The sequence below is a fragment of the Curcuma longa genome, chromosome 10 (genome assembly GCF_044706935.1).
Source record: "Curcuma longa cultivar G26 ecotype Majalengka, Jawa Barat chromosome 10, ITB_CL_G26_1.1, whole genome shotgun sequence".
NCBI classification, from domain to species: domain Eukaryota; kingdom Viridiplantae; phylum Streptophyta; class Magnoliopsida; order Zingiberales; family Zingiberaceae; genus Curcuma; species Curcuma longa.
Genome location: NC_133870.1, coordinates 3,471,948 through 3,498,122, shown reverse-complemented (window position 1 = coordinate 3,498,122; position 26,175 = coordinate 3,471,948). Strand labels below are relative to the sequence as shown.

General features: G+C 35.5%; 4 protein-coding genes and 1 pseudogene across 5 annotated transcripts in view; 1 reads left to right on the top strand and 4 right to left on the bottom strand.

Annotated features, from left to right (window-relative positions):
• Positions 1-7,815: 7,815 nt before the first annotated feature.
• On the bottom strand, positions 7,816-8,634 carry LOC141835799 (uncharacterized; annotated as a pseudogene).
• A 268-nt stretch (positions 8,635-8,902) lies between these two features.
• Positions 8,903-10,006, bottom strand: LOC141835713 (L10-interacting MYB domain-containing protein-like). Its single transcript, XM_074723086.1, has 2 exons — positions 9,677-10,006; positions 8,903-9,589 (listed from the first exon to the last, which is right to left on the bottom strand). The coding sequence occupies exons 1-2, from the start codon at positions 10,004-10,006 to the stop codon at positions 8,963-8,965; spliced, it is 957 nt and encodes a 318-aa protein (XP_074579187.1). The 3' UTR covers positions 8,903-8,962.
• A 4,538-nt stretch (positions 10,007-14,544) lies between these two features.
• On the top strand, positions 14,545-15,331 carry LOC141836664 (auxin-responsive protein SAUR15-like). Its single transcript, XM_074724172.1, has one exon. It carries the CDS (start codon positions 14,576-14,578, stop codon positions 15,014-15,016), a length of 441 nt encoding a protein of 146 aa, XP_074580273.1. The 5' UTR covers positions 14,545-14,575; the 3' UTR covers positions 15,017-15,331.
• A 201-nt stretch (positions 15,332-15,532) lies between these two features.
• LOC141836749 (uncharacterized) lies at positions 15,533-19,235 on the bottom strand. The gene is made up of 3 exons (XM_074724273.1): positions 18,972-19,235; positions 15,859-15,987; positions 15,533-15,733 (listed from the first exon to the last, which is right to left on the bottom strand). The coding sequence occupies exons 1-3, from the start codon at positions 19,173-19,175 to the stop codon at positions 15,656-15,658; spliced, it is 411 nt and encodes a 136-aa protein (XP_074580374.1). The 5' UTR covers positions 19,176-19,235; the 3' UTR covers positions 15,533-15,655.
• A 1,416-nt stretch (positions 19,236-20,651) lies between these two features.
• Positions 20,652-26,175, bottom strand: part of LOC141836450 (nuclear pore complex protein NUP160) — a 39,669-nt gene continuing 34,145 nt past the window's right edge. For both annotated transcript variants that reach the window (XM_074723943.1, XM_074723944.1), the window contains 13 exons: positions 25,914-26,098; positions 25,631-25,701; positions 25,224-25,552; positions 23,995-24,063; positions 23,583-23,901; positions 23,353-23,478; positions 23,073-23,178; positions 22,915-22,986; positions 22,639-22,774; positions 21,715-21,822; positions 21,420-21,557; positions 21,150-21,323; positions 20,652-21,069 (listed from right to left, as the gene is read on the bottom strand). In XM_074723943.1, the coding sequence (XP_074580044.1) occupies positions 21,010-21,069; positions 21,150-21,323; positions 21,420-21,557; positions 21,715-21,822; positions 22,639-22,774; positions 22,915-22,986; positions 23,073-23,178; positions 23,353-23,478; positions 23,583-23,901; positions 23,995-24,063; positions 25,224-25,552; positions 25,631-25,701; positions 25,914-26,098 (1,893 nt within the window). In that variant the 3' untranslated portion in view covers positions 20,652-21,009. The remainder of the gene's footprint in view (positions 21,070-21,149; positions 21,324-21,419; positions 21,558-21,714; positions 21,823-22,638; positions 22,775-22,914; positions 22,987-23,072; positions 23,179-23,352; positions 23,479-23,582; positions 23,902-23,994; positions 24,064-25,223; positions 25,553-25,630; positions 25,702-25,913; positions 26,099-26,175) is intronic.

Here is a 26,175-nt window from a genome sequence, read left to right as displayed (position 1 = left end):
TACCCTGCGGCCGTTTGTCAGGATTGTTACTAAAAGTCTTTGGCCAAAGCATTACATGTTAAGAGTACGGTACTCTTAGATACGTGTACGAGTAACTTGAATCCACAAGACAAGAAAGCAGCTTGGGCTAGGTGTGACGTAGTCAGCCTAGTGGGGACCGACACATAGACTATGTCCTGAACCAAGCGGGTATAAGACGGTGAAAGGAACGAGGCACGATTCAGTGTAGCTGCTGAAGGGTTTAGAAGATGTTCTAGAATCAATCATTGATTTTCTGATCAATTGGGGATCATGATATACTACTAGGTGTCACTCATGATCGTTCCGTAATTGATGGTTAATTACAGACGGCCAACATAGTCGGGAATCTATTGGGTCACACGCACTACAAGTTCTTCGAAGGACTTAAAACGAGTTTGAGAATTGAATTCTCAGAATGAGAGAAATAAAATCTGGTTAGACCAGACAATGGACAAAATAATGGAACTCGTATTGCAAAGACGAAACGAACGAAACTGATTTCGTTCAAATCAGAGGTCAATTGGTTAGTGAACCAAATGATTCGATTTTGAACCAAATTGAACCAACTTGGTTTGGTTCATGATGGAAGAGATTTTCACAGAACGGATCTTATGAGAAGTTTCGTCTTGTGAAGACGAAGTGAACAAAATTAGTTTGAATCAAATCGGAAGTCATTTGGTTGTTGAACCAAGCGAACCAAATTCGAACCGATTTGCTACAGTAACCTAGTTAGAACCCGATTTAATAGAAACCGGCTTTTCACCGGTTCAGTTGGGTTTCGGGTTTAAAAGCACTGTAGCTTTCTCAAACCCCTGAATTGCGATTTAAGCCCTGTTCCTTCTTCGTTCCCAACCGCGGCGCCAAGCCCCTGTTTCCCTTCCTCTCGCAATGCGCGGCGCCGGCTCTTGCCTGCCGTCCGCGCGATGGGATGCCGGAGATGCCAGCTGAGTCGTCGACCGAGGAAGGAGGACGCTGATCTTCATCTTCCTGGAGCGGCGCCGCTGGTCTTCTTCTTCCCAACGACAAGACACCATCCGTCTCGAAGAACTGCCGCCTATCACCTCTGTTTGGGGTCAGCCGGAGAAACGAGAAGCACGATAACCGATGTGGTGACGCGCGCTCGGGTTGACTGTGAAAGGGACCGCCGTGCACTGACCAATCGCCGGTTCCGGAGAGGAGACATTAGAGGTTTTCAGCGCCGCCGCGTCCTTTTGCGTGGGGTCGCCGGTGATAAGGAAATTACTGAAAAGAAATCAAATCAAACAAGATTGGAAACAAAGATTACAGCAACAAATCTGTCAGAATCAAATCATAGCAAAGATATATCAGAATCAAATCATAGCAAAGATATATCAGAATCAAATCATAGCAAAGAAAGTAACCAGCTGCTGCAAGAGAAAGAATCAGAATCAAATCATAGCAAAGAAAGTAACCAGCTGCTACAAGAGAAAGAATTTGGATAAATTGATTCACTTTCCATTGTGTCTCTAATTTCTTTTTTTTTCTTGCACAAAGTCGTGCATATATATATATATATATATATATATATATATATATATATTGATCTCCTGCGCTCCGCTATCCTGCGCTCCCCGTGCGCGAAGCAATCGAGACCGTCCGTTTCTCCGATCGACGCACAGTGTTTCTCCTCGGACGTTTGCTCCTTCACCGCAGCTGTTCACCGGCGTCCGGCCATCTCCGGCCACCGGACCGGCGCCGATGGATGCGCAACTCACCGGCGTCGGGTCCGGTGGTCGGATTCCGGCCAAATTCGGCCTGAATCTGGCCGAATTTCGGCCGAAATCGGCCAACAGCTACTGTTGGCCGATTCCGACCGAAATCGGCCGGATTCCGACCGAATCATGGCCGGAGACCGGCCGCGGTCGACGCGCCCGGCGCCGGCGCGTCGACCGCGGCCGGTCTCCGGCCGTGATTCGGCCGGAATCCGGCCGATTTCCGCTGAAATCGGCCAACAGCCGTTCTGTCGCGTTTCTGGCCGGATTCCGGCCAGAATCCGGCCCCGGCCGGAGCGCCAGTGAGCTGGCTTTCCAATGCATCCGGTCCGGCGGCCGTCGGTGATCGGACGGCGGCGCGACGGCGGTGGAAACGGCGGTGGGTCGGAGCGGTGCGCAGGTGTCGCGTACAGTGGGTCGCGCAGGAGATCAGGACTATATATATATATATATATATATATATATATATATATATATATATATATATATATATATATATATATATATATATATATGTTGTATCAAAAAGCATGAATACAAGTTTTATCTAGATTTTTCAGCCGGAACCCTAGCCAATCTCCTTCTTCTTCCCAAGCGCGGGTGTCTCCTCCTCCTTACTGCCGAGATACTTCTTCTCCTTATCGACCGAGATACTTCTTCTCCTTGTTGTCGAACAGAGATACTTCTTCTCCTTGTAGCCGAACAGAGATACTTCTTCTCCTTGTTGCCGAACAACAAAGATAGCTTCTGTTTCTTGTTGCCGAACAGAGATACATCTGCTTCTTGTTGTCGAACAGAGATGATTCTGTTTCTTGTTGCCAAATAGAGAAGTTCACTGGCGGATTGGTTGTCGGAGAGGGAACAAGGTTTTTGAAATCGGAGCAATTTTGGTGGCCGGAAATTGGTTTTGGTCATCATAATTCATTGTCGGAAATTAGGGTTTTGCCGCCGAGAGTTTACGAAGCTTTCGGAGAATTTTCCATCAACATCGAAAAGGAAGGTTGCTAGCACAACCTAAGTCTTCTCCAAAAGGTGCAAGAGTGTTAGTGTGGATACGCATAAAGGCACGTACACTTGAACGTGCAAGAGATCCAACATACCTTGGACAAGCGGGATAAGCGAAGGGCACGCAACAAAGGTGAATTCTATTAGATAGGATTTTGTAGATTTAACTTATACGGATTTTTCACATGGATCGCTCAAGGGATCCACTGTGAAAATTTTATTTTTATCGCATAGGATTCCCAACAAATTTGGCCACGAACTAAGGATTCATCGCCTTCATCGCCAAAGGTTTGCGATGAATCGGTGATTCATCGCCAAATTGACGATGAATTCTGGATTTGTTATCGAATAGCGATGATTTTTGCGACAAACGTTAGTTTTGTGATGATTTTCCTGACGAAAATTATTACATCGCAACTTCCGCAACTAAATTATTTTCATCGCAAAATTCGTTGCAATGGTGACGAAAATATATTTCGTCGCCAATTTGCGATGAAAAATATTCGTCGCTGATTTTTGTTGCTAATACCCTATATTTTTGTAGTGATATGATGTTGAATTTAAATCATCAACACCACAATAGAAACTTTAGCACCAGAGTGGTGCTAGAACTTAAATAATTCAGAATCGAAATGGTGTTGGAATATAATTTTCAACATCACTATGTTATGGTTTCGAACTACTGTAATCTTTCAAATTTTAAATTTTTGACACCCAATTGTAAATAACACTACTGATAAGTTGTAGAAATTTAAATTTCTAAATATATAATATATTTTTTTGTTTGCTACGCATTGAATATCTCATATAAGAAAACTAACCATATTATAATTAGATCGATGATTGTATTTAGTTTACAAAAACCTCGACTATATAGAAATAGAAAAAAAGAACTCTAAAGCAATATTTTCTATTATAATCAATATAAATAAACAAATAAATCAGAAATTTACATGAAAAAATCTTGAAAAGAATCGATAAAAAAAAAGCCAAGCGGACTGTTATGTTAAACCTTCTTCAAGGAACAACTAGTCTTTAAAGTTTAAGTGGCATCGAAAATTAGATTACCTTTTAGGGTTTACTTAATTTTTCTTCTCGTCTATATTTTTACTCTGTTGAATTTTCGTGAGTATTTTATGATAGTACAAATTACGTGTAAAATAAGAAAGGAAACAGTAAGCATCGGGCTCAACGTGTCATCCAAGCCAATGAATAAATTTTTAATTAAAATATAACTTAGATGCATTGAAAAATCACAATGAAGTAACGATTATAGGAGAAGTAAAATCAGAGTCTTTTGAATATTTTTAAATTTAGATGCTTTTTTTTTGGACAAAATTAAATTTAAAGCAGGGTCAGCTTTAGGCATAGGCCATTAAAGCTTATACCTAAGGCCCCAATTTTATTAGGGCCTTATTATATATATATATATATATATATATATATATATATATATATATATATATATATATATATATATATATATATATATATATATTGAGAGAATAAAAAATTATTAAAATATCTTTATTGGATTTTGTAGAGATTTGGCATGGTCATTGGATTTCGTAAAGATTTTGGCATGATTCCAATATATTTAATATTTCTCAATTCTCAAAACTCTAATTTATTAGTTTCTTTATATTCCTCTTCTCCTTTCTTGTTAACCTAATAACCTATTTTGTCCAACTTCAAACAGTTTACTCATTTAATAGTTTGTTTTCTCTCTTCAAGACATTTCCGAAGTCATCACAAGGGGCGTAAGGAGAGGAACGATCAGAATTAAGATCCTTTGTTACATATTTTTCAGTGATCTTAAGACATAAAGGTATTGCCTTCCTCATTTCCCTATCAAATTTTCTTTTTTATGCTTCTGTTAATTTCTTATTTTCTTATCAATAATTTCTGTTGTAAACTTGTAATCTTTATAGTTCACGTTAGAAAAAATTAAAAATTTCAGACTTGTTATGTTACCTGTGATTTATCTTCATATTTCATTTTTATTCTTAAAATTTTAAAAAAAAATTTATTCTGAATAGTTCATCTTTATTTACTAAATTACTTTTATATTTTAATTATGGTGAAATTTCATCAATATAATAATTCTAGTTTCAAATTTCGCAGGTCATTTGTCGAACTTTGAAATATCATTAGATTAAAATTATAAGACATAAAATAGGTTTTATTATTATTTAACTTTAAAATATTTTTATTTCCATAAAATAGTAGGGACTTATTTTTTTTATTATTATTTAAATATAAATATGTTTGCTAAAAAATATGATTCTGGAAAGAAATTTTTCAAAATTAAAATTAATAAAGTCTTATTTACGTTCAACTATGTCTCAAGAAAGATTAAATAATTTAATAATATTATCAATTAAAAAAATATTATTAAAACTTGAATATGAAAATTTAATCAATAATTTTACATCTCAAAAAGTTAAAAAATTTAATTTTATATAAAAAAATTATTTTAAAAATTAATATTTTAATTTATTTAAAAAAAAAAATTAAATCCATCATTATCAGTTTCAAATCTAAATAAAAAAAAGATGAGAAATTTTTTTTTTTAATAATTATAATTATTTTTAAAAAAAATTATCTAAGGTCTTTAAGATGCTCGAGCCCTGCCCGCCTGCCCGCCTGCCCGCCTGCCCGCCTGCCCGCCTGCCCGCCTGCCCGCCTGCCCCTTTTAAAAGTGCGTCTTTGAGAATTTACCGTATTTTATTTTATTTCATGGTGACAGAAAGTCAGTTTGCCGTTTGAAATCTCGTTCAGGTTCACGTTTAAAAATCTTCTCGGAAGGTGCTCCAAGATCACACGCCGTACGCCAACTTGACCATATTTGGTTATTTGTCTAAATTAAATTAAATAGTAAATCGTTACTGACTCCGTGCTCCACCGTAGTCCTTTTTCTATTGCGGATTTTATCCAGAATCCGTCAAATAATCTACGTGCACTGCAGCCTCGTGGAAACGGCCGTTAACCGCAAGTTACGGCCGTTGGGAGACTCGGGAAACGGTCCACGCGCGAATGAAATTACCACCGCCGTCGACCGAAATTACGATCTAGCCTTCTTACCGTGCGGCCTGAGGAAGGGCAAACGTGTGATTAATGCAAACTCTGGAGGGTTTTAATAATTAATTGGCCGAGTGGCCGACAAAGAGCGAGGTAACTGCCCCCTGCATCTGGATTCTCACGTGGGTCCGGTCAAACTGGGGGTGACGTGGTGTACAGGGATAGGGAATCTCGCGAGCCCACCAGCAAACGGCTTCGAAGTATAATTTTCTTTCGCTATTAATATTATTTTTAATAATAATAATAAATCCAATTCAAATGGAAAACTCCACGTGAGCAAGATTGAGTATTAACTATTTCATGTATTCAAATTTTAAATTTTCAAACATACATAGTGCTTTGCAGTTAACTCCTATCTTTTTTATAAATTCAAATTTTTATTCTATTTATTTAAAATTTTACTGTTCTCAATTTACACTATCAAATTTAGGACATCGATATATGAAGAAGGTTGGTAAGAATATATAGTTTTTTATTTGAAGTAATTCAGAATTCTCTAATTTTATCATATAGTTTCAAATAAAATTGACTTAAAAAATTTTGAATCATTTCAAATCAAAATCAATGTATTCATGTACACGAAGACTCTTTAATATATTTATATCTTTAGATTTGAATTCAATGGTATAAATTAAGAATAATGAATTCATAAAGACTTGATAAAATTTATCATAAACTAATTATAAAACTTATGAAAATGGTATTCACTAACCAACATCACCAATGGATTCTTAAGACTCCTCTGATTCAAAAAATATTAAACTTTTAAATTTTCGAATGGATATGTCCTCAATCAATTTCAAATAAAACTGACTAATAAACGTAGAAAATTCAGAATCACTTGCAATCAAAATCAATATAATTTTAAAATCCTTCATAACATTTTCTTAAATTTGAAATTGACAACGTAAATACAGGTGGAAACATATTTGAGTATAGAAAGAGAAATTTTGAACGTTGAAAAAAAAAAGATATAATAAAAAAATATTGTGTATTTTTGGAATTTTAAAATTTGAGTATGTGAAATGGACCTACCTAGAAATTTAGGGGGTGTTTGATTTAAATTTTTTTATTTTTTATTTCTGTTTGTCTATTTTCTGATCTAATTTTTAGAAAATAGAAAATACGTTTGATATAATATACTATTTTTTATTTTTAAAAAAGAAAATTGAAAAATATATTTAGTTTGTTAATATGAAAAATTATAAACAAAATAATTTTTTTAATAAAAAGACTATCTTATTCATAGAAAAGAAAAAAATCATACAAGGAGGCAAAATCTAACCTTCTAATATGCAATATAAGAAAATACCTTACCACCATTCACCTCTATTGGCAACTTTAAACAAAACTCAGAAATAAAAACAACCAATCATAACAATCATTCATAACAAAATCAAGAGACACAAAGGATGAAATTAGACATTAGCTAATTACAGATGATGCTCTATAAAATCATTCCAGATATGTCTTGTAATTTCATCACGTACATGTCTCATCTAAGCTGTTTGACTTGGATCAATTGGATTATCACCAAAATCATCTTCAAATCCAGACATGAGCATATCATCAGAAGAGTATTCCATAAATAAATTATCCATTGCATGATGTTGACGTATGAAATTATGTACCGCACAACATGCAACTGGAATTAATTTTTACCTAGTAATTGGATAGTTTGTCATATCTTTTAAAATTTGAAACCAATGCATCACTCTATAATATTATGACATGCCTTGGCATATTTGAAACCAATTATATGTTATGCCTATAATTGAATAACTCTTCCTTCTCCCTTGGTCTGCCTTAGCACCAATAATCTCTCACGTGATAGCGTCGACCTCGATACGGAATGAGAAACCCTAACATATTTGGGTAACCCGAATTAACTAGATAAAATTAATCTGTGATAGTATTTCCATATTAATAATTTAAAACACAAACTCAAATGAATATACATAGAGAGTTTTTTTTATTATTTACCACAGCAAGGTTTAGGAAAACTATTTTCATGTCTTATCAATGCGTCTATGAATACCCTGGAATCATTTGTTGTCCCCTCCCAGCCCGTATACATAAATGTAAAAAGCATATCAAAGTCGCATGCAAGCATATCACATTTTGTGTAACAATAACATTTCTATCACGAAAAGATACCTAAATTGATGTCGGTGTCCATGCTGATACGTGAGTCTCATCGATAGCTCCAAGACAATTCTAAAAATACACAATGTTTTAGTAAGGATATATTGTAAATGTAACTAGATACATTAGGGTACAATACATACCTTAAAATACGAAAACCACTTTGGATTGTTCAATATGTGAGGATGGGCGTCATTGTGTTCATACGACCGAATAATATATGTGCTCAATGTACAAACAGCTCGTAAAACTCATTTGAACCACTTGCTACAAGTGTACAATGAATGTTGAAATCGATCTGCACATATTCGATGTCGTGTGTTATGCCCGATGATTAGTAAGAACATAGCACACTTCTTCAACTGTAACTTTCTTTTCATCTTGTAATAGATTCATCTCTTTTAATGTCCTACAAAAATTCACAAACACATGTTTTGACATATGAAAATTATCAAAGCAAACTTGGGGGTGCCCATCAAGTATTTCTTGAATATACATCCTCCAGTAAGAGATGAAGTCCAACACGACATCCGATCAATATATCCAAGAAATTGAGTCATGTCATGAAAAAAATCATTTGCGAGACCCAAAACTATAAGCAAATTGATATCTGGCCTAATTCATCATATTCATCATTAGAGTTTGACATGATCGATCTGCAACAAATTGATATTAAAATCAACACACACATGCATAAAATTAATTATAGATTTATCTCAAACCAATAAACAATTCACAAATCGATATTAAAATCAACACACAGATTTATCTCAAACCAATAAACAATTCAAATTGAATAGCTCGACATAGTCTTCAACATTAAATTTTAAAATATCAAATATGTCTTAAACATTCAAGTCACAAAATATCAAACATGTCTTAAACATTCAAGCCACAACATCAAAAAAACACCATTACTTAAATAGTCTTCAGCTAGGTAATAAAAGCAATCCCCATGAACTTGTCAACATATGACCCTACACGTGCTCAAGATTGAGGCAATCCAACCATTCAACCCTCCTATTTGATGGAATTTTCATGAAAATTTCTCGTAGACCAAGTAATTGAAAAGCTTCTATAGCTTTTGTGTACACTTGGGTAGATAAATTATCCATCTGATTTAAAATTTGCATGCACATGTCAATAGAGTAAGGATCACTGAACACGCTCGTTCCAGAAGAGCACGATATATCTTGTTCACGTTCTAACTTAGCAGCCCTCAAATCCAGGTATTTTTGCCTAGCAATAGATTCTTCACTCAGCTGTTGCAAGGTATTACTCCACTTGTCCATACAAGCATCATATTTTGAAAGTTTAGGATCTTTATGTCGATGACTATCAGATGATTCTATACTACGACGTCGTCGATTGTTAGGTTCCCCTCCAACGTCCTCATTCTCGTCAACAACCACTTCAACATATGAGTTAACACCTCTATTAATGAATGCTTCTTCGAGCTCTCTCTCTTCATTAGATGTGGGAGGCAATTGAGTAGAAGCCCTATGCATATCACCTGTTGCAGTTGTCCCACTGAAAACTTCACTAAGAATGTGAAAATGATCACAACCTTCCTTTCGTATTGACTTGTACTCCTTTTTATTTTTCTGTACCATTGATTACAAAAATTAGCATTTTTTATTATACACAAATATACAATAAAAATATATATTTAAATGGATAAAAATATTTACCAGATAAAATTCTGCCCACACTTCCTTTGGAGCATTCACTTTACCGGTGTCTGGATCCATTGTGACACCAGTATGCGCAAGCAATGCAGCAAAAAGTCGTTGTCTTGTGCGTAGACAATTCCATTTACCTTTGAGCCTTTCTACACCATAATTCTTCTTCGTAGCTTGATATAATTCTTTGTTGATCTCATCCCAAACCGTATTAGTAAAGGTAGATGTTTGTAACTTATTTTGCTTCACTTTTTCGTAAATGATATCGACAAACATGACAACATTAGCCTTGGACCACTCATACTTCTCCATTTCGATACTGGGATTATGCCCTCCCATAATGTATTCTCTAAAAAATTGTCAATGTTAAAAACAACATAAGAATTTTTAGATACTGGAACTTAAATCCAAACTTATGCTGGTCAAAAATAGCATAAGAATTTGACACTAAATAGTTTTCAAATGTTACAGAAATAGAAGCCGATTAGATAAAGAGAATCTATGGTTACAACAAAAATAACAAATATAAAGAGAAGCCGATTAGATACAGTAATTCAACACCGATTAGATATAGTAATTCAACAATGAGTCGTTAATAACATGATCCCAACCATTTTAAGAATAAGAATGTTATTCATTTTTAATCATGTCAACTAATGTGCTGATCCTACTTAGTATGCTAACTATACTTATATCACTGTATAACTGAGATAATATTACTACCATTAGTGAATGTAAGTGTAGCATAAAACATCTAAGACAACATTTCCAAGTTCACAACCTTCTGAGTTAATACAGAAAAACCCACTTGATCCTTACCTGAGACGGTGTGTTGGCAGCAACTCTTCTGCCCAATGGAAACCCTCGGCAAAGGTATCAAGATCCAAAAGCCCCAACCTAGCAATCATCTAACCATGAACACCTCACGACAAAATCCATTGGAAAAATAAAACCTATGCACAACCTTACCTGAGAGTTGCCGCACCTAGGTCCCTCTGCTCCGGATCCAGCAAAATCAAGGTCGTTTGGGAACCTATAGAGGAGAATGTGATGGAACCTTGACGCCGACTAAATCGCGAGGAGGAGGGATGAGTGGCGTCGACAGACCTGAGGAGGAAGGAGAGGGTTGTGGCGTCGCGCGTGGAGGAAAAGACCCACGAGGAGGGTTGCGGCGTCGGCTTGCTTGCGCGAGGAAGGGAAAACCGAAAAGGATCGTGTGTAGGGGAGGTTGCGGCGTCGGGGAGAAAAGAAGTTGTGCGATGAGGTTGCAGCGTCAAGGGAGAAAAGGAGTTGTGATGAGGTTGCGGTGTCGAAGAAAAGGAGTTGTGCGATGAGGTTGCGGCGTCAGGGAGAAATTTGGAGTTATGCGATCAGGGTTAGGGCGTGCGATGTTACTGTAGCCACGTTTTCGCGTTTTCTATTTGCCAGCCGCAGTTTCCATTCTCCACAGAAAATGATATTTTGTCATTTTCTATTTTCTTAGAAAATGACTTCTCATTTTCCAGAGAGAATGAGATTGAAAAACACAAAGCAAACAGTAATTTCTAGAAAATAAGAAAATGAAAACGGAAAAAGACCAAACCAAACTTTTGTTACTACCTCGTATGATATGCCTTTTGAGAGAATTGAACCCTTGTTACATGGCTTACCCAGCCCGTCTCTTACTATTGCATTATGCCAAGAGATAAATATTATGATGTATAATAAAGAGGGACAAATATTGACATTTAAGTTAGAAAATCTATCACAATAAAAAAAATCATCACCTCCTTAAAGGTATCTAAACTCGATGGTGTGAGATTTTATGGGATTAAGCCAGAGCTAAGTTTGAGAGGGAAGCTCGATCTAAAATTTTAATTATTTTTGTCTTAGGATCAAAGTGGATAATATCATACCGTTATGGAGATATGTTGATTCTATCGGTACTAACAGTAGTATCAGAGCATGATCTATGTGGTCTCATATGAAGACCCTCAGGAAAAAATAAAGAATAATGGTAGGGGCTCCCAGTGGTCCTTTATTTGAGGAGAGGATTGTTGGGATACAATCAAAGTCCCACATTGAAAATACATAGAAAAGATGATCGATTTATAAGATGGAGGATATCTCCATTTGCAAAAGGTCTTTTGAGTTGAATCCAAAAATAAAACCACGAGGACTTAAGTCCAAAGTGAACAATATCATATCATTGTGAAGAATACAATTTAAGTTAAATGTGTATTCGATTGTATGCATAATTAGTGTGTAGGATATGATGCAATTTGAAGATTGAGGAGGTCAAACTTGGATGACATACAACATCGTCATTGATCAACCTTGGATAAGTAACCAAAGATATGTGAAAATCTTGAGTTTATTAATTTGAGTATAGATTGTCTAGGATTGGTTGTGCGACTAGAGAATTGACTCAACACTCATCTAATTGACTCAAATTTATTTTAGTTGATTCAAATTGTGTCAATCAACTCAATTTGATAATATCGCAAACTCTTCTACCAATGGGCAATATTTCTAATTGACTCAAAGTAGGTTCAATCAACTTGAATCCATATTAAGTGACTCGAATTATTTTTCTAATTGCATGAATTCTAAATATTATGAACTCGAATAAAGGAAAACAACACATGCACAAGGATCTAGTTTCATCAAAATCTATAGCGAAGCAACAAAATTAAATTGTCGAAATAGAGACGATGAACCTAAATATAGCAGAATTATCATCACCTCTATAAACATCGTTCACAAAGTCAAGATCCTACTGAAGAAGAAGAAGAACAAGGAGGATGGTCTTTCGAAGGAATTAGGTTAGCAGTGTTATAATCTCTTCATTGATGAGGAGCGTAGAGATCTATCAAAATATAAAATCCAACAGGGATCATATCCTATATATATGAATTCATCCGTTATCACCCCATTAATGATAACAGTACGGATTAATGGGTTCTACACATATGAACTCCACATCCAATAACTCAAACCCGCCATAAGGATTAGTTAGATCACTTAATAGATTTGGTTCTCTTAATGGTATACATCCGCATGTCTACAAGCAACATGTAAGCCTACCAAATAGAGATAAAATTCAACAATCTTACACTTAGGCTACATATTATTTGTATATAACACACGAGCAATCCTTAGTTGACGTTAACAACAATGTTAAACTTTATGGATAAGGAATACTCCTGTAAAATAATCTGGTCTATTAACTCTATTGGTATAGGACTACATAGGTCATAATTACTATAATATAATTATAACAAGTCCTAAAAGTAATCAAAATATCAATGTCCTTTTAATCACATAGACAAAGATATGGATATGTAGCATGAAAATTACATGAAATGTGATATGTATATGTCAATTTCCAATTGATCCTCCTAATAATTCAAAAATGATCTTGATCATATTTACAAATATTTTATGCTAATCTGTAAGAGTAAATCATGATCTAAACCTCATGATTCCAAAATGAATCCATATCATATTTACAAGCACCATATGCTAACCAACATTCGTAAATTATGATAATTTTATTTTAGAGTGTCAAAATAAAATACGCATGAATATTTTGAAACTCTAGTGCTTTAAAACAAAACAAAATGCATGTATTTACTAACAAATATAGAGCACCAAAACCACCATTTTCATAATTTAGCCTTCGAAGATTACACTTTCAATGTAATCTCTCTTGGCTCTCATGCCTTCAAATCTTCAACTCGTTAAATCCACTAAGCTCTTTCTTGAGCTTTAATAAGCAATCCAATCCAAGCACCCCTCTCTAAATTACCCTAAATCTTAAACCTCTAGCTCTCTAACCCACAAAGCTCCTCTCTATGAAAGGAATAAAATGGAATTTGAATGAGATGAGATTAGGAACAAATAAAAATAAAAAATGATTTTAATGTTTTAATTTACGTTTAATTCTTTTTTTAATACATATTTTTTTATAATCAATTTGCATGATTTATATGGTCATCTAACTTGTTTTGGAGTAATCCACTTAGCTTATTCTCATTGTACTATGCATGACCAACTTGATTAATTTGTTTGATCTGACTAACCCATCACGATGGATCCATTTGACTTGATTGATTAGTTTAACTCAATCGATTAAACTTGCGCATTCTATCTACCAAGTCAATCTTGTTGCCCTAGTCAAAAATAATGAGCATTATATTTGAGTTACAATAGTACTTATCTATTTTGAGTTAGTTAACACAATCTTTCAAAATAATAATTTTTTTTACTTAATTCTTTGAAAAAAAAATAAAGCCTATTTCATTTCCCCAAGATGGGAGAAAAAAAATCATTAATGAAGACTAAAATTCCAATACAAAAGAAATCGGATAATATAGAAACTTTAAAATACTACAATATTTATAACTTACGAACAAAATTAAAATAAGAACAAGGAGAAAGTTTTACTTGCTCCCACACAAGTGTGAAGTACTCGAAGTAATAATTAAAAAAATTATAATTATAATCTCATTAAAAATGAATATTTTAAAATTTTATTTATAGATAAATGAGAAAAAATTTATTATATACATTTTTAAAAAGAGAGAGAAAGTTTTACTTCCCAATTATGGAAGACATTTAAAATTTCCTTATGCACATAGTACAGCATTTTCATGATATTCTTTAAAATTTAATTTCTCTCCATTAGCAAGATTTTTATCTGATTAAAAAGTAAAATAAAAATATTAAAAAGTAATTTAATATTAATAAGATACTAAAAGAAATAGAGTATTTTGATAGTAAAGTAGTAGCTAGACACTAGGTTTGTAGCCTCTCTCTGTTCCAAGGTCCTTTGCCCTATAAAGTAAAACCTACCTCCCTCCTTCCTGCTCCTCCTCTAGCGGCCCTCCTGTGAGAGAGAGAGAGAGAGAGACGACGGGGACGGCGATGAAGGTGGAGAAGATCCGGCAAATAGTGCAGCTGAAGCAGGTCATGCGGCGGTGGCGGGCGCTCAGCCTCCGCCGCCTCGTCGGCGATCCGCCTCCGGGTTTCCTAGCCGTCTACGTGGGGCCGGATCGGCAGCGCTTCGTGATCCCCACCCGGTTCCTGAACCTCCCGGTCTTCGCCGCCTTCCTCCGGCGCGCGGAGGAGGAGTACGGTTTCCCCGGCCCCTCCCCCGGGGGCCTCGCCCTCCCCTGCGACCCGCCCTTCTTCCGCTGCGTCCTCGACGCCCTCCACCGCGACGAGGGCCGCTTCGGCGACTTCACCCTCGACGCCTTTCTCGTGCTCTTCGCCGACCACGGCCCCGCCGCCGCCGTCGCTTCCTCGCCTTGCCGTGACTCATCCTCCTACAACAGGCCTCTCCTCCCCAAAACCAAGGCTCGATGACACTAACCGACCCTTTCTCTTTTCCCGTCTTCTTCTCTGGTAAAACAAACAAAAATTTAAAAAAAAAAATCGAACCAAAAACCAGCTCCTCTCTTTTTTTTAGCTTGATCAAGGAGCTGCGACGAGATTTCCCCCCTTTTTTTTGACTTAGAAATCAGAAACTGGGACTGCATGCTTCCTGATCTACTGATGCTCTAGTTTTAGATGAAATTGTGTTAAATGGAATTTGCATGCTTCTCTGTGTTTGGGCAAAATATAATGCAACAATTTTCCTTCTTTTAAGAATTTCTTCAATAGTCTGTTTAATTAAAAGATTTGGGAGGCAACCGATGTTTTGGATAATCTTGAGGATGCCTAAAAATCATAGAAAAACTTGTTAAGAAATGTAGTCTTTTGGAAAGGAAAAAAATAGGTTGCCTTTGATGTTCACTAGTGTGAAAGATTTGTAGCAAAATGCCTTCTGCTTTCAAAATGCCTTCCAATCACTTTGGGAATTTTCAAAACATAGCATATAAATTAACAATCGATGAACAACTCGTTTTATTTCTTATTATAGTAAGAGCAATCTGAAAATAGCATGTTAAAAATTCACGTTAACGTAGAATATAGACAGCAGTTCCTTACCAGTTCCTTAAATAGTCATAGCTCACCATCAGAATAGTCTGGGAATGTAATGCACTTGAAAACTTTGCATTCTGAACAGAGAATGTAACCTACCTGAAAGACAAAGAATGATTACATAATTTCATGATTCTAAAATGATCCACTGAATAATTTCATCGTTGTTGTTCATACTGTCGATTGATGAAGTTGCTTTGAGTGAATATTTTCTGTGAACTTACAGCTTTGCAGGTTGGGCAACGTCGGTAAATTCGACTAGTCTCGGTCTTCACATTGTTCTTCTTGCCTTTGCAAAAGTCACACAGCAACCATCCTCTGCCATTGCAGGGTTCACACAGAATTCCAAATCCCTAATCAAGGAATTATGATTCTAGAATTTAGAGCACTAGTTATATGGGGATGTTTTTGTAGAATTGAACAGCAATTGGAACAAAATTAATAACAAACAAAAGTAATAATGATACAGTTTGCATAGAGCACAACAAAAGATACAAGCTGAATTCAAATATGCCTGGATATCGGCATTTGCTAGTTTCTGAAAAAAAAAACCTTGAAATTCTATGCAGTGCACTTGTTTCTGCAAGCTAACCTCGAGTGTATTTAAAAACTGATCACATACAATGAAACAAATGCTAGTCATCTCCTCGAGCAAAACCATCTCCTACCTATGAAAGTTGTTCCTCCTAGAAGCAACACCTCTAGTATTTGTATTTCCTTTACCTTCCTCAATTCTCAACTAGTTTTGGGTTTTATTGTTCTTTCAACAAATATTGTGACCAATTCTTATATTTGCAGGAGGTTAATGCAGTGCATCTCTGCATCAATCCTAGGGTTCTCATTAAGTATTTTCCTTTCTTTAGTCTCTCATCCTATCCTACCTATGTGTTGTACTCTTCAGTTGTCTGCCTAGTCAACTCCACTCTAATCAGAAACTTGCTGTTGCAAAGGGAAGGTCTTCAATTGACTACCCTATCGACTAAGTCAGCCTGTATTGATTGAATGAATTCAGTAACTCGTCCCAAAACAAATCCTTTGTGTTTGCGAGTAGGTCATTAGTCGACTACTTAGTCAACTAAGCTTCCTTCCTTCTACCCAATTAACTAATCTTCTTTCAGACTAAATTCACATCCAATTGACTCAGTTTGAAATAGAACTTTTTTTTGTTTACAAGCAAAACATCTTAGAATTGATCACTTGATCAACTCATGATACCAATCGATTAATATTAACCCCAATCAACTAAATCATCAATTACAACTCTCAAATAACTTGTTTCTGAGACAAGTCTACACATAATTAAAAAGTTTAATCAAAATCAAATTACATGTTACTCATAGACTCTCACATCTCATATTCCAAGAGTATTTACTTTCAGAGTTTCTTATATGTCGAGTATCCGGTCAATCTTGACCTATCAATACTTTTTATCTGCCAACACCTATTGAACTTTTTCATTCACCAAGTATCTAAACTTTTACTTGGACTTTCTACATTTGCTAACACTAGTTGGACTTTCCTTTTCTTTTGACCCTTTTTTGGACTAATTTAAATCCAATATTAACCTCACTTAAATATTTTATTTTATCAAACATGTCAAAATTGCATGGCCCAACTCAACCACTTGGGACGCGATCGCACCAACACTTCTACAAATGAAATGGACGATATCAAGGAGTAATGGATCAAGGACTTGCAACTGGAAATTGAACCTAGTGGAAGAGCGTGGGTTGATTATCAAAGGCTAGTTCGTTAACTTTGTGCTTAGAGATCCACCGACCAGGGTAGTAGCTCTTGTTAGAGCAAAAGCTATCATGACAATCTCATGTAACTCCTTATTCTAAGCTTTACAATTAACACTGTGACATCATAACGGTCATCTCTCTGACTAAGGAAAAGGTAGCACGAGTCTGAACAGTTGCCATCATTGCACTGCATTGGTTTTGAAAATGTAACCTTCCACATGTCTCCCAAAACTATAAGCTTATCATCATGAAGTAAGACCAGCAGTGATCATGGAAAGAGGCCAAGAGGAATAAGATACCGCTCGGGACATTAGGTGCATTTTGAAAGTAAACTGCTGGCCTATTATTAAATTAATTTTGACTCATTTCAATAAGATGATGCTATCTAACATGAAAGATAGTAAGTCTCACAACCATCTATGAGGAGGTAAATGAGTTAGTTACGATGCAGTAAAGTTGCGGAGGAGGGTATTGCTTCGACTTTGTCGAAATTCAACCCTTGCCCACTTCAACAAGTTTGTCCCACACTAACCAACTCAACCATGTCACAGTCCGAGGCATTAATCAATAGGGAATATATTAAGAACTCAAGCTACCATTCGTAATTGAAGAAAATGTGATGGTCAGAGAAGTGACCATCTTAACCAATCAAATCCAGCCTGGTTGAACTAAGATTCAATCTAAGATGATGCATCTAACATGAAAGAGAGTAAGCTCACAGTATATTTTTGTCCTCCTCCATATAATTCAGAGGTGAAAACATTAACACCTATTTTTGTTTCTTCTTTTACATTATCATATTGAGTAGTTTATCAAATTGATGAGTGAGTACAAACACTACCCCTACTACATATCTAAACAAGCATTAAAGAAAAACAAGAGAAAGGAGAACAACAAAAAAGGAGGAATGGACAGAAGTATAGACAAAGGAACTTTCTTCCTATCTTCCTAATTTTATTCTTTCTATTAAGGGCAATTCAAGTTGTATTCCAAAGTTGTACATTGTTCAGTCAAAAAAGATAAACTGAACAATTAGGAGGAATAACACACCCAAGAAAAATTAAAAAATAAAAATAGAGCTGACATTGGAATCAGTAATTTTATAAACTCCATTGTTTGGATGTGAAAACTGATTATAATCTGATTTGCATATCTATTCAATCTCCTTTGCTTTATGCGAGATGATTTCATTTTTGTTTCTCCATACAATAGAATTGAAGGGTAGTTTCTAGAGTTTCTATTTCTATGGAGGAATTAGAATTTCAGTCTTATTATTTTAACCAATTTCCATTATACAAGAATATTTCAATTATAAATAGAACTTTTAAGAATTTATTTAATTTTTTTTCCAATTCTTGTGTTTGATCTACATAGGGAATCAATTCCTTGACACGGGGGATTTCATCATGGTGGCAAACCGTTTGAGATGCTCAAGCCAGTGGCGGAATCATTTGGCATTAGGGTTCTTGAGAATTATCAAACACACGGGGTCTAGTTTGATTGGATTTTCGATCGTAATTGAATTTTAGAAACAGAATTCCAGCTCCATTTTAATGTGCCAAAGAAGCTGTTAAAGAAATCAACTGACTGACCTCTTGGACCTCAGGACTCCGTTCCAAGGGGGCGCTGCAACTGATGGGGGGCAAGCACGGCTTATTCATCTTCCCTTTTCTCCCGGCCACCGCCACCGCCACCGCCACCGCCACCGCCATCGCATCAGAAGCGAAGCCCAACGAGGAGGAGCACCGGAAACATCGATAGAGATTTAGCGACCTGCTAGGCATGCAGATCGCCATTGCCCCTCCCTCCTCCCTCTCCACGGAGATGCAGATGAGATGATCCCGGTTCCGACAACATCAGTTCGTCCACTAGAAATTTTCAACGGCCTAACCTTAATCCAACGGCGCATGTCCGATCCCCGCCGACCATACCCGCGCATCGACGGCTCTGATGGACGATCTTGAGTTAATTGAAAGTGAATATACTTAAGTCAATCGGATGGTCCACTGCTTTTGTTTTGAATTAAGTCGACTGAAAGAGCATTCGTTGGATTGGATTGAGGTGGCATTTTCGTAGTTACGATAAATAGAATTGTTAAAATGAATAAAAATTAAATCCGAAGTCGATATAATATTCTCTTTCGAATCAATTACAGTTTTCTGATTTATCTTATCATAGATGATCGTGAGACTGATCGTATGGGACTACTACCATTATTTTTGTTGAAGAGGTAGCATTTTCCTATAGTAGGATAAAAATCCAAGTCAACTAAGCGAGGAGTCATTTATGCTTCCAAATTTATTTAATAGACGAACCAAAAGAGAGAACCATCCATCTCTAAAATTAATTGAATTTTAAACACCTGAATTATCAAAAAAAAAAAATAGATTGGATTGAGTAAGATTTGTAAGAACAGTTTATTGTTGGATTGGATTGAGTAAGATTTACAAGAATAGTTAATTGAGTTAGTTGATTAAGATATAAATAGACTAAACGTAGTTTAAATCGATTAACCAATTGAGTCAAGAAAAAAAACACAAATGTACATGAGGAGAAGAATAGTATTAGATCAGACAAAGGATGAAGTGAAGTTTAGATGGAGATAAAGTGATGTTAGTAGGCACACAATTCATCAAAAAAATGGCATAATTCATCACCATTTTCTGGCAAAGAAAAGTCAATAAAATTCATTTTCAACAGAGATGGGCAAAATAAGAATGATAATCATAAGCCACATGAATATTTTAAAAAAAAACATAAAAAGAATAAAGAGAAATGCAAACCTTCATTTGAAGTCACTCACCTTATACAGAAGTTATTAAACATCATACAACACCACCTTTAGTTCACTGAGAATTAGTTTCAAAGAGATGATTTGCATGGAGAACATACAAATTCGATTAACAAGAAACAAACAATTCTTTGATATGGTTCATTATACACAAAACAGACAGTAACAACACTTACAGACTTCATTCGTCCAATTGCATGGAGATCACAAAACCCAACTTGATCACCATTCCCTTCCTCAAGCTCATCCATTTTAATACTCAAATAGATTATATAAACTGAATAATATTATTAAGCAATCCAACATTACCTTCTTGTATTATCATAGTCGGTTCCCGGCAAGATGGGAGCATCAGTAACAGTTTGTTCATTCACTGGGTCAATTCAGTAATACGCTGAGAATTTGAATAGTGAAATTGGTAGCTAGTCTCTCTATCAAACTAGTAGATAGCTCCTGCTGTATCTATGTAAATAGATAGAGATGCAAGAAAACTACAAAGGTACTTCATTCAATCGATCAATATTAGATAGAGTACAACAGTTCTCAATGCCAATAGTCGAAGCCCCACACCTTTCCTAATTATAAGTTTACACCATTTCCCTACAAAAGACCACCCCACCACAAATGTCATTTACAATATGATTAAAAGGCCAAAAGGGATCATTAGCATTTCTTTATAATGAATAGCAGATTTCAAATCAGTGACTACTCTTGTACCAGCAAACCTATCCTTCAAGAAATACTGCAATTGAGCAAGGAAGTACACATCCACATCAGGAGCAAATCTACAGAAATAGACACATACGAGCCAGAGATGCGTTCTTTCAAGAATTTAACGGCTATGACTGCATTTTGCTTGCAGATGCTGCGGCTATAGCATCCTCTGAATCTATTTGAACCTATCCACAAAAGAATGGGATCAGAAGAATTTTGAGAAATAAAAGATGCCCCTGGCTCCTGGTTGGCATGATCTCCTTACCTGCTGTAAGTGTTTCATCAAAGCCTCTTGCAACATTTTTTTCAGTCTATCACAGTCATCGACCATATGGCAAGACTTTCGCATCTCCTCTAACTGGTACCACAAGCGCTCAATGATCGTGTATGGGAACCATGTCGCTGTCATCCTTTTCCGATTAATCAAGTCAGTTGTCCTCTGTAAAATATTATAGAATATTGTCATAAGTTCAACACCACAAATTTGCCGAGATGGATTAGTCATTCAAAGGGAAGAGCAGCAATAGTAAATCACCATGGATGAGAATAGGTCCAAGTACTCTAGCAGCATATTTGTAGCTTCAGCAAGCCGACCATAGTCTACGTACAGTCTGAACAATGTGGCAGGATCTGGTTCCTGGCCGGTCATGCTCCAGGATACTTTTCCTCCACCCTAATAAATGAAAACAAACTTGTTTATTAAAGGTATGTTTTGTAATGTCACCATCTTCATCCAACAGATTATCAAGGCATATGCAAATGAAAGGAACTTGAAAATCAATCCAACTTCATGCTAGTTCATAAGACAAAGAAATGAAGATTTTTATTACCTTGAACATGTGAACTAACCAAAGAGGAAGCTCCAACTGAGGATCAGTGTGCAGAAATGTTTCGGCAACTGTAACTGGTAATCTTCGGTGCAACTTTCTATATTTTTCCTGTTAGCATATAATAAATGAGTAAAATTAGCAGAAGTACAAGTAAAAAGAACATTAATATGCGTATACCATTATACATATATTCTTTTTAGGTTATGTGCACTTAATCATTGCATGAATTGTTGTTTAGCATGTTAACAATATCTTGATACCTGTGACTACATGATACGTTTAAATAGGTATGAATAACCATTAAATGGGTTTGGAATGGATTTGGGAATCCAGTAGCAATTCATGAGTGATGATATAGGATAGGTTTGATTGGGTTTACATGATTGAATAGGAGTCCCTGTATAAATTTCTTTAATTCTGTATATATATATACACAAGGTTAAAATCTTTAAGCCATTATTGCATGCTGATGTCAACTTTTGCTAGGTACCCACCTCATTTAACTAAGGATAAGTACCCATCTTAGCATTAAAGGATGGGTAAGTATAGAGAAATAATATCCATGTTAAGTATAGATGGATATGGGTATAGATATCTAGACAGATACAGGTACAAATTTCATGGGTACCCACTCGTCCTCTCTAGTTAGAGCCAAAACTACGTCATAACTATCCGACCATGACCATATCAAGTATAGCTCAACGCCAAGACGGAATGATGGTACCATGTCAAGCAGATTTTGAAATTAGTATTGAAACTGGAATTCCTACTTGATTGTGCTATTACTCTGCTTTTTTGCACAGAAAAGGATGCTTTGTTACCAATTGAAGTAATTCCTACTTGATTGTGTTATTACTCTACTTTAACATTATTTTAAATATAAAAAGACTCCAAAGTAGATCTTAGTTGCTAGAAGCCACATACAAGGTAGCGTTCAAGTGTTTCCCAGTGATCAGTTCCCGGAATTTTATGAAAATTCGAGCTAGCAATCATTTTGCCTTCAGAATATGTCTCCTCCTCAGAATACCCCAACAGAAGATTATTAGTATTGCCATTGCTCCTGCAAAAAAAAAAAAAAGGAAAAAAAAAAAATCTAAGACTTATAAAAACACACATTTCTACCGCCATCAAACATGCAATTTAGGTGTTCATACAAAGTTCAGAGAGAAAAGTGGGGAAAAGTATGCAGTTCAAGCTTACACTATGACTGTAGGTCCAACTCTATTTAGACAACATTTTTGAGAGATTGCAACAAAAGCACGCTCCAACTCCCTGTTAAACATCTAGCTTGTGTCAATGCCAGTCAAAAAAATACATAGAATTTTAATCTGGATATTAGTTAGAGACTATGCAGCTACCACTGAAGTTTTGAACCCTTCCAAAAATTGACAATAATGGTAAATGCCATGTCATACATATTTTCCTGGATCAAAATATCCACAAGGTTGACAAGCATTTGTTTTCCTATAAGACAGACAGTAAGGGTTAGGAGTAAGAGCATTTGGATTCTACCAAGTCTAGAATAAAATCTCAGAATACAAAGACAATTGAACATTAACAGAATCTAAGCTAAAGAACGCACAAAATGCCAAAAGGATCGCACAATGAAAATTTTGCTGATATATTGTAGTTTGTTACCTGAAAACTTAAATTTATAACTGACAAGTGAAAGCATATGTTGAGCTTTAGTCAGAATGTATTCCTTCTCGAGCATTTCAATATCTACTGCACAGTTTATGACTGAGGACTCATTGGAGTCACTATCTGCACATGGTAAAAGGAAGAAGAGGAAGATTTGAATCATATATATATAGTAAAGAACAAATAATAATAATAATAATAATAAAGCAAAAGATATCTGAACTCACAGATTTTTGACGAGACAATTCGAGGTCTTTTATTTGGTGACATCTGATAATTTGTATGGTCATTCCCAGACTGAGATTCCATCCAAGCATAAGCATGATCAACCTGTTGCAGAGCATTGATTGAGGAAGACAAGGCAGTTAACCTTTCTTGCAATACTGAAGAATCTTGGTGGCTTCCGTCCAAGTTAGCTTCTTTCTTGAGTCTCATAGAATAACGATACATATAGCCAGCAGCCTTTCTCCAATTATTTTGGTTAGCTTCAAAAGCATATAATAGTTTGTATATGTTTGGCTTTGCAAACACATCTGAACGTTCAGCCTGCAAACATGAATTTCAATTAATACTCTTTGTATATAACGAATATGATAAACAAAAGTAGAGCCATTCCAGAAGTAGATTAAACATTTAAACCTTCCAGACAAGCTCCTGTTCTACTTTTTCCAGCAATCCAACAAATGGCAGCCCACCATCACAAGCAACCTGTAAAAATTTGTCATTTGCAATCATAAAGTCCAAAAGAGAGACCATAAGCTTATATGGATCATAAATAGGATAGCATTGTTGAAAGGTAGCATATAATCAACAAGGATTTCAATGAGTTTAGACACGGTATATTCAAAATGAGAAAAACTAATGTGTTAGAAAGGAAATTAGACTGGCTTCTCAGTAATTGTGCATGATAATTTAGTTCCTACATAAAAACATGGTTATATGGTGTGGCTACAATCACACAGTCAACCTTGGCCTTGTAATGGCAAGAGACACTAAGATAATGCTTAAGAATCTGATTTCTTAAACAAATGCATTTCCTTTCCAATTATACAAAAGTAACAAAGTAACTCCTAAATCTTGAAAAGAAACATTCAAAGGTGTCCATTATGTGAAACAATGAAAAGGTAGATTTATGAAGGAAAAAAAAGTTCTATAAAACCCTGTAAGTCCTCAAACTGCACCACTCCAGTGGCATTTTTTAATCATAGTTAATAGATAAAATAATCTATCCACTGTCAAATTCACTCAACTTTGCATTTACTTGCAACATAGCATATGTTCTTCACTTTCTTATACACGCATGAAAATGTTACTATTCGCGACCACAAACTATTTGGCATCAATACCAAATGACAGTGCATAGCATAGCATGACCAAGCGTATAACATAGCAACTTCCTAGAGCAAACAATGAAATGTTATTCATAAAGAATCATATGGATTTTCTTTGGTGTAATCATCCACATAATTTGACACCATTTTCTATAGTCAATCCTATCAATCGAGAATACTGTCAACCCAGATGATCTAATTATGAAAGAGATTGATGATTTTTTGTTTAATCAGAGAGACTCAATGATGCATCTTCCAAGATAGCATCTCCATTTCCAATATGTATCATTATGTTTTCAAATTTGAATGAAACTGATTTAGATTTTTAGTAGAAATAGACTAATGGCCCCTAGCTCAGGTCATTTAATATTTTTTATTAAATAAATAGTAACACTGATTTTCAAAGCTCAATGTTTTGTATACAGGAATTGATTTATTTGGTGGATCAGTGTTCATAAAATTCATAATATTCAGAACTTGGATGAAACACCAGCAAGTATAACATATCTAGCAGTCAGAACATATAGAAGAAAGAACCTTTGTTGCACAATTCTCACAAAGTACAATAACAAAACGGCGTAAGCAAATGTATTTGCTCTCTTCATCTGGATTTGAAATTATTGCACAGTAGGCATCCCTATAATGCTTCAGATCTAGTGAGAATCTAAAGACATTTGCCCATAATTGCCCTCGAACCGTCTCATATTCAGGCAGTGCATTATTACTGTTTTTCAAGACTTCATCAACTTGTTCAAGCGCAGCTAGAGCAAACTCACAAGCTCCTTCACTCGCACCATATTGTTCAAACAGACGCATTGCCCATTGATAGTAATGAAGTTTCCAGATTGCTCCTAATTCACATTCCTCTACAAACCAATGGTAGTAGAAAGAAGTTAAACAAGGAAACTCAGTATGCATCAACATATTGACCAGAAATAACTAACCAGGATACTGGAATCCAGTTTGAAAAGAGAGGTTTTTCAGATACTTTGGAGCTTCAGCACCAGATGCAGCTCTTGGTAGACATAGGTAAAATAAATTTCAGATGCAAGCAAATTTAGTAAATGCATGTATCGTTATAAATCAATAAAGAACATTCCTACTACCAACTCATTGTCACACACATATAGCTTTACATACTTCTACTTAATTATGGCACACCCTATTCATGCGGAGCCAGCTCAATGAGAACCAATTACAATAACGTAAAACAATATGAATATCTACCTGAAGAAACAGCACAGAGATTCATGCAGCTTTTGCTCTTTTGGAACTCCTTGTAGAGTACTTTGTGAAAGAACAAGACAATATCCCAGAAGATGATGACATGCACTCAATTCACCATCTGATATTTGAGTACTGATAGAATGCTTTCTACTTCTTGAATAGTGATCCATAATTACAAATAGGTTCTAAATTTATCATTAAAATGAAACAAACCAGATCAGTAAAATGTTTAAAAAATAAATAAATTTGGTTTGGTTTAAAA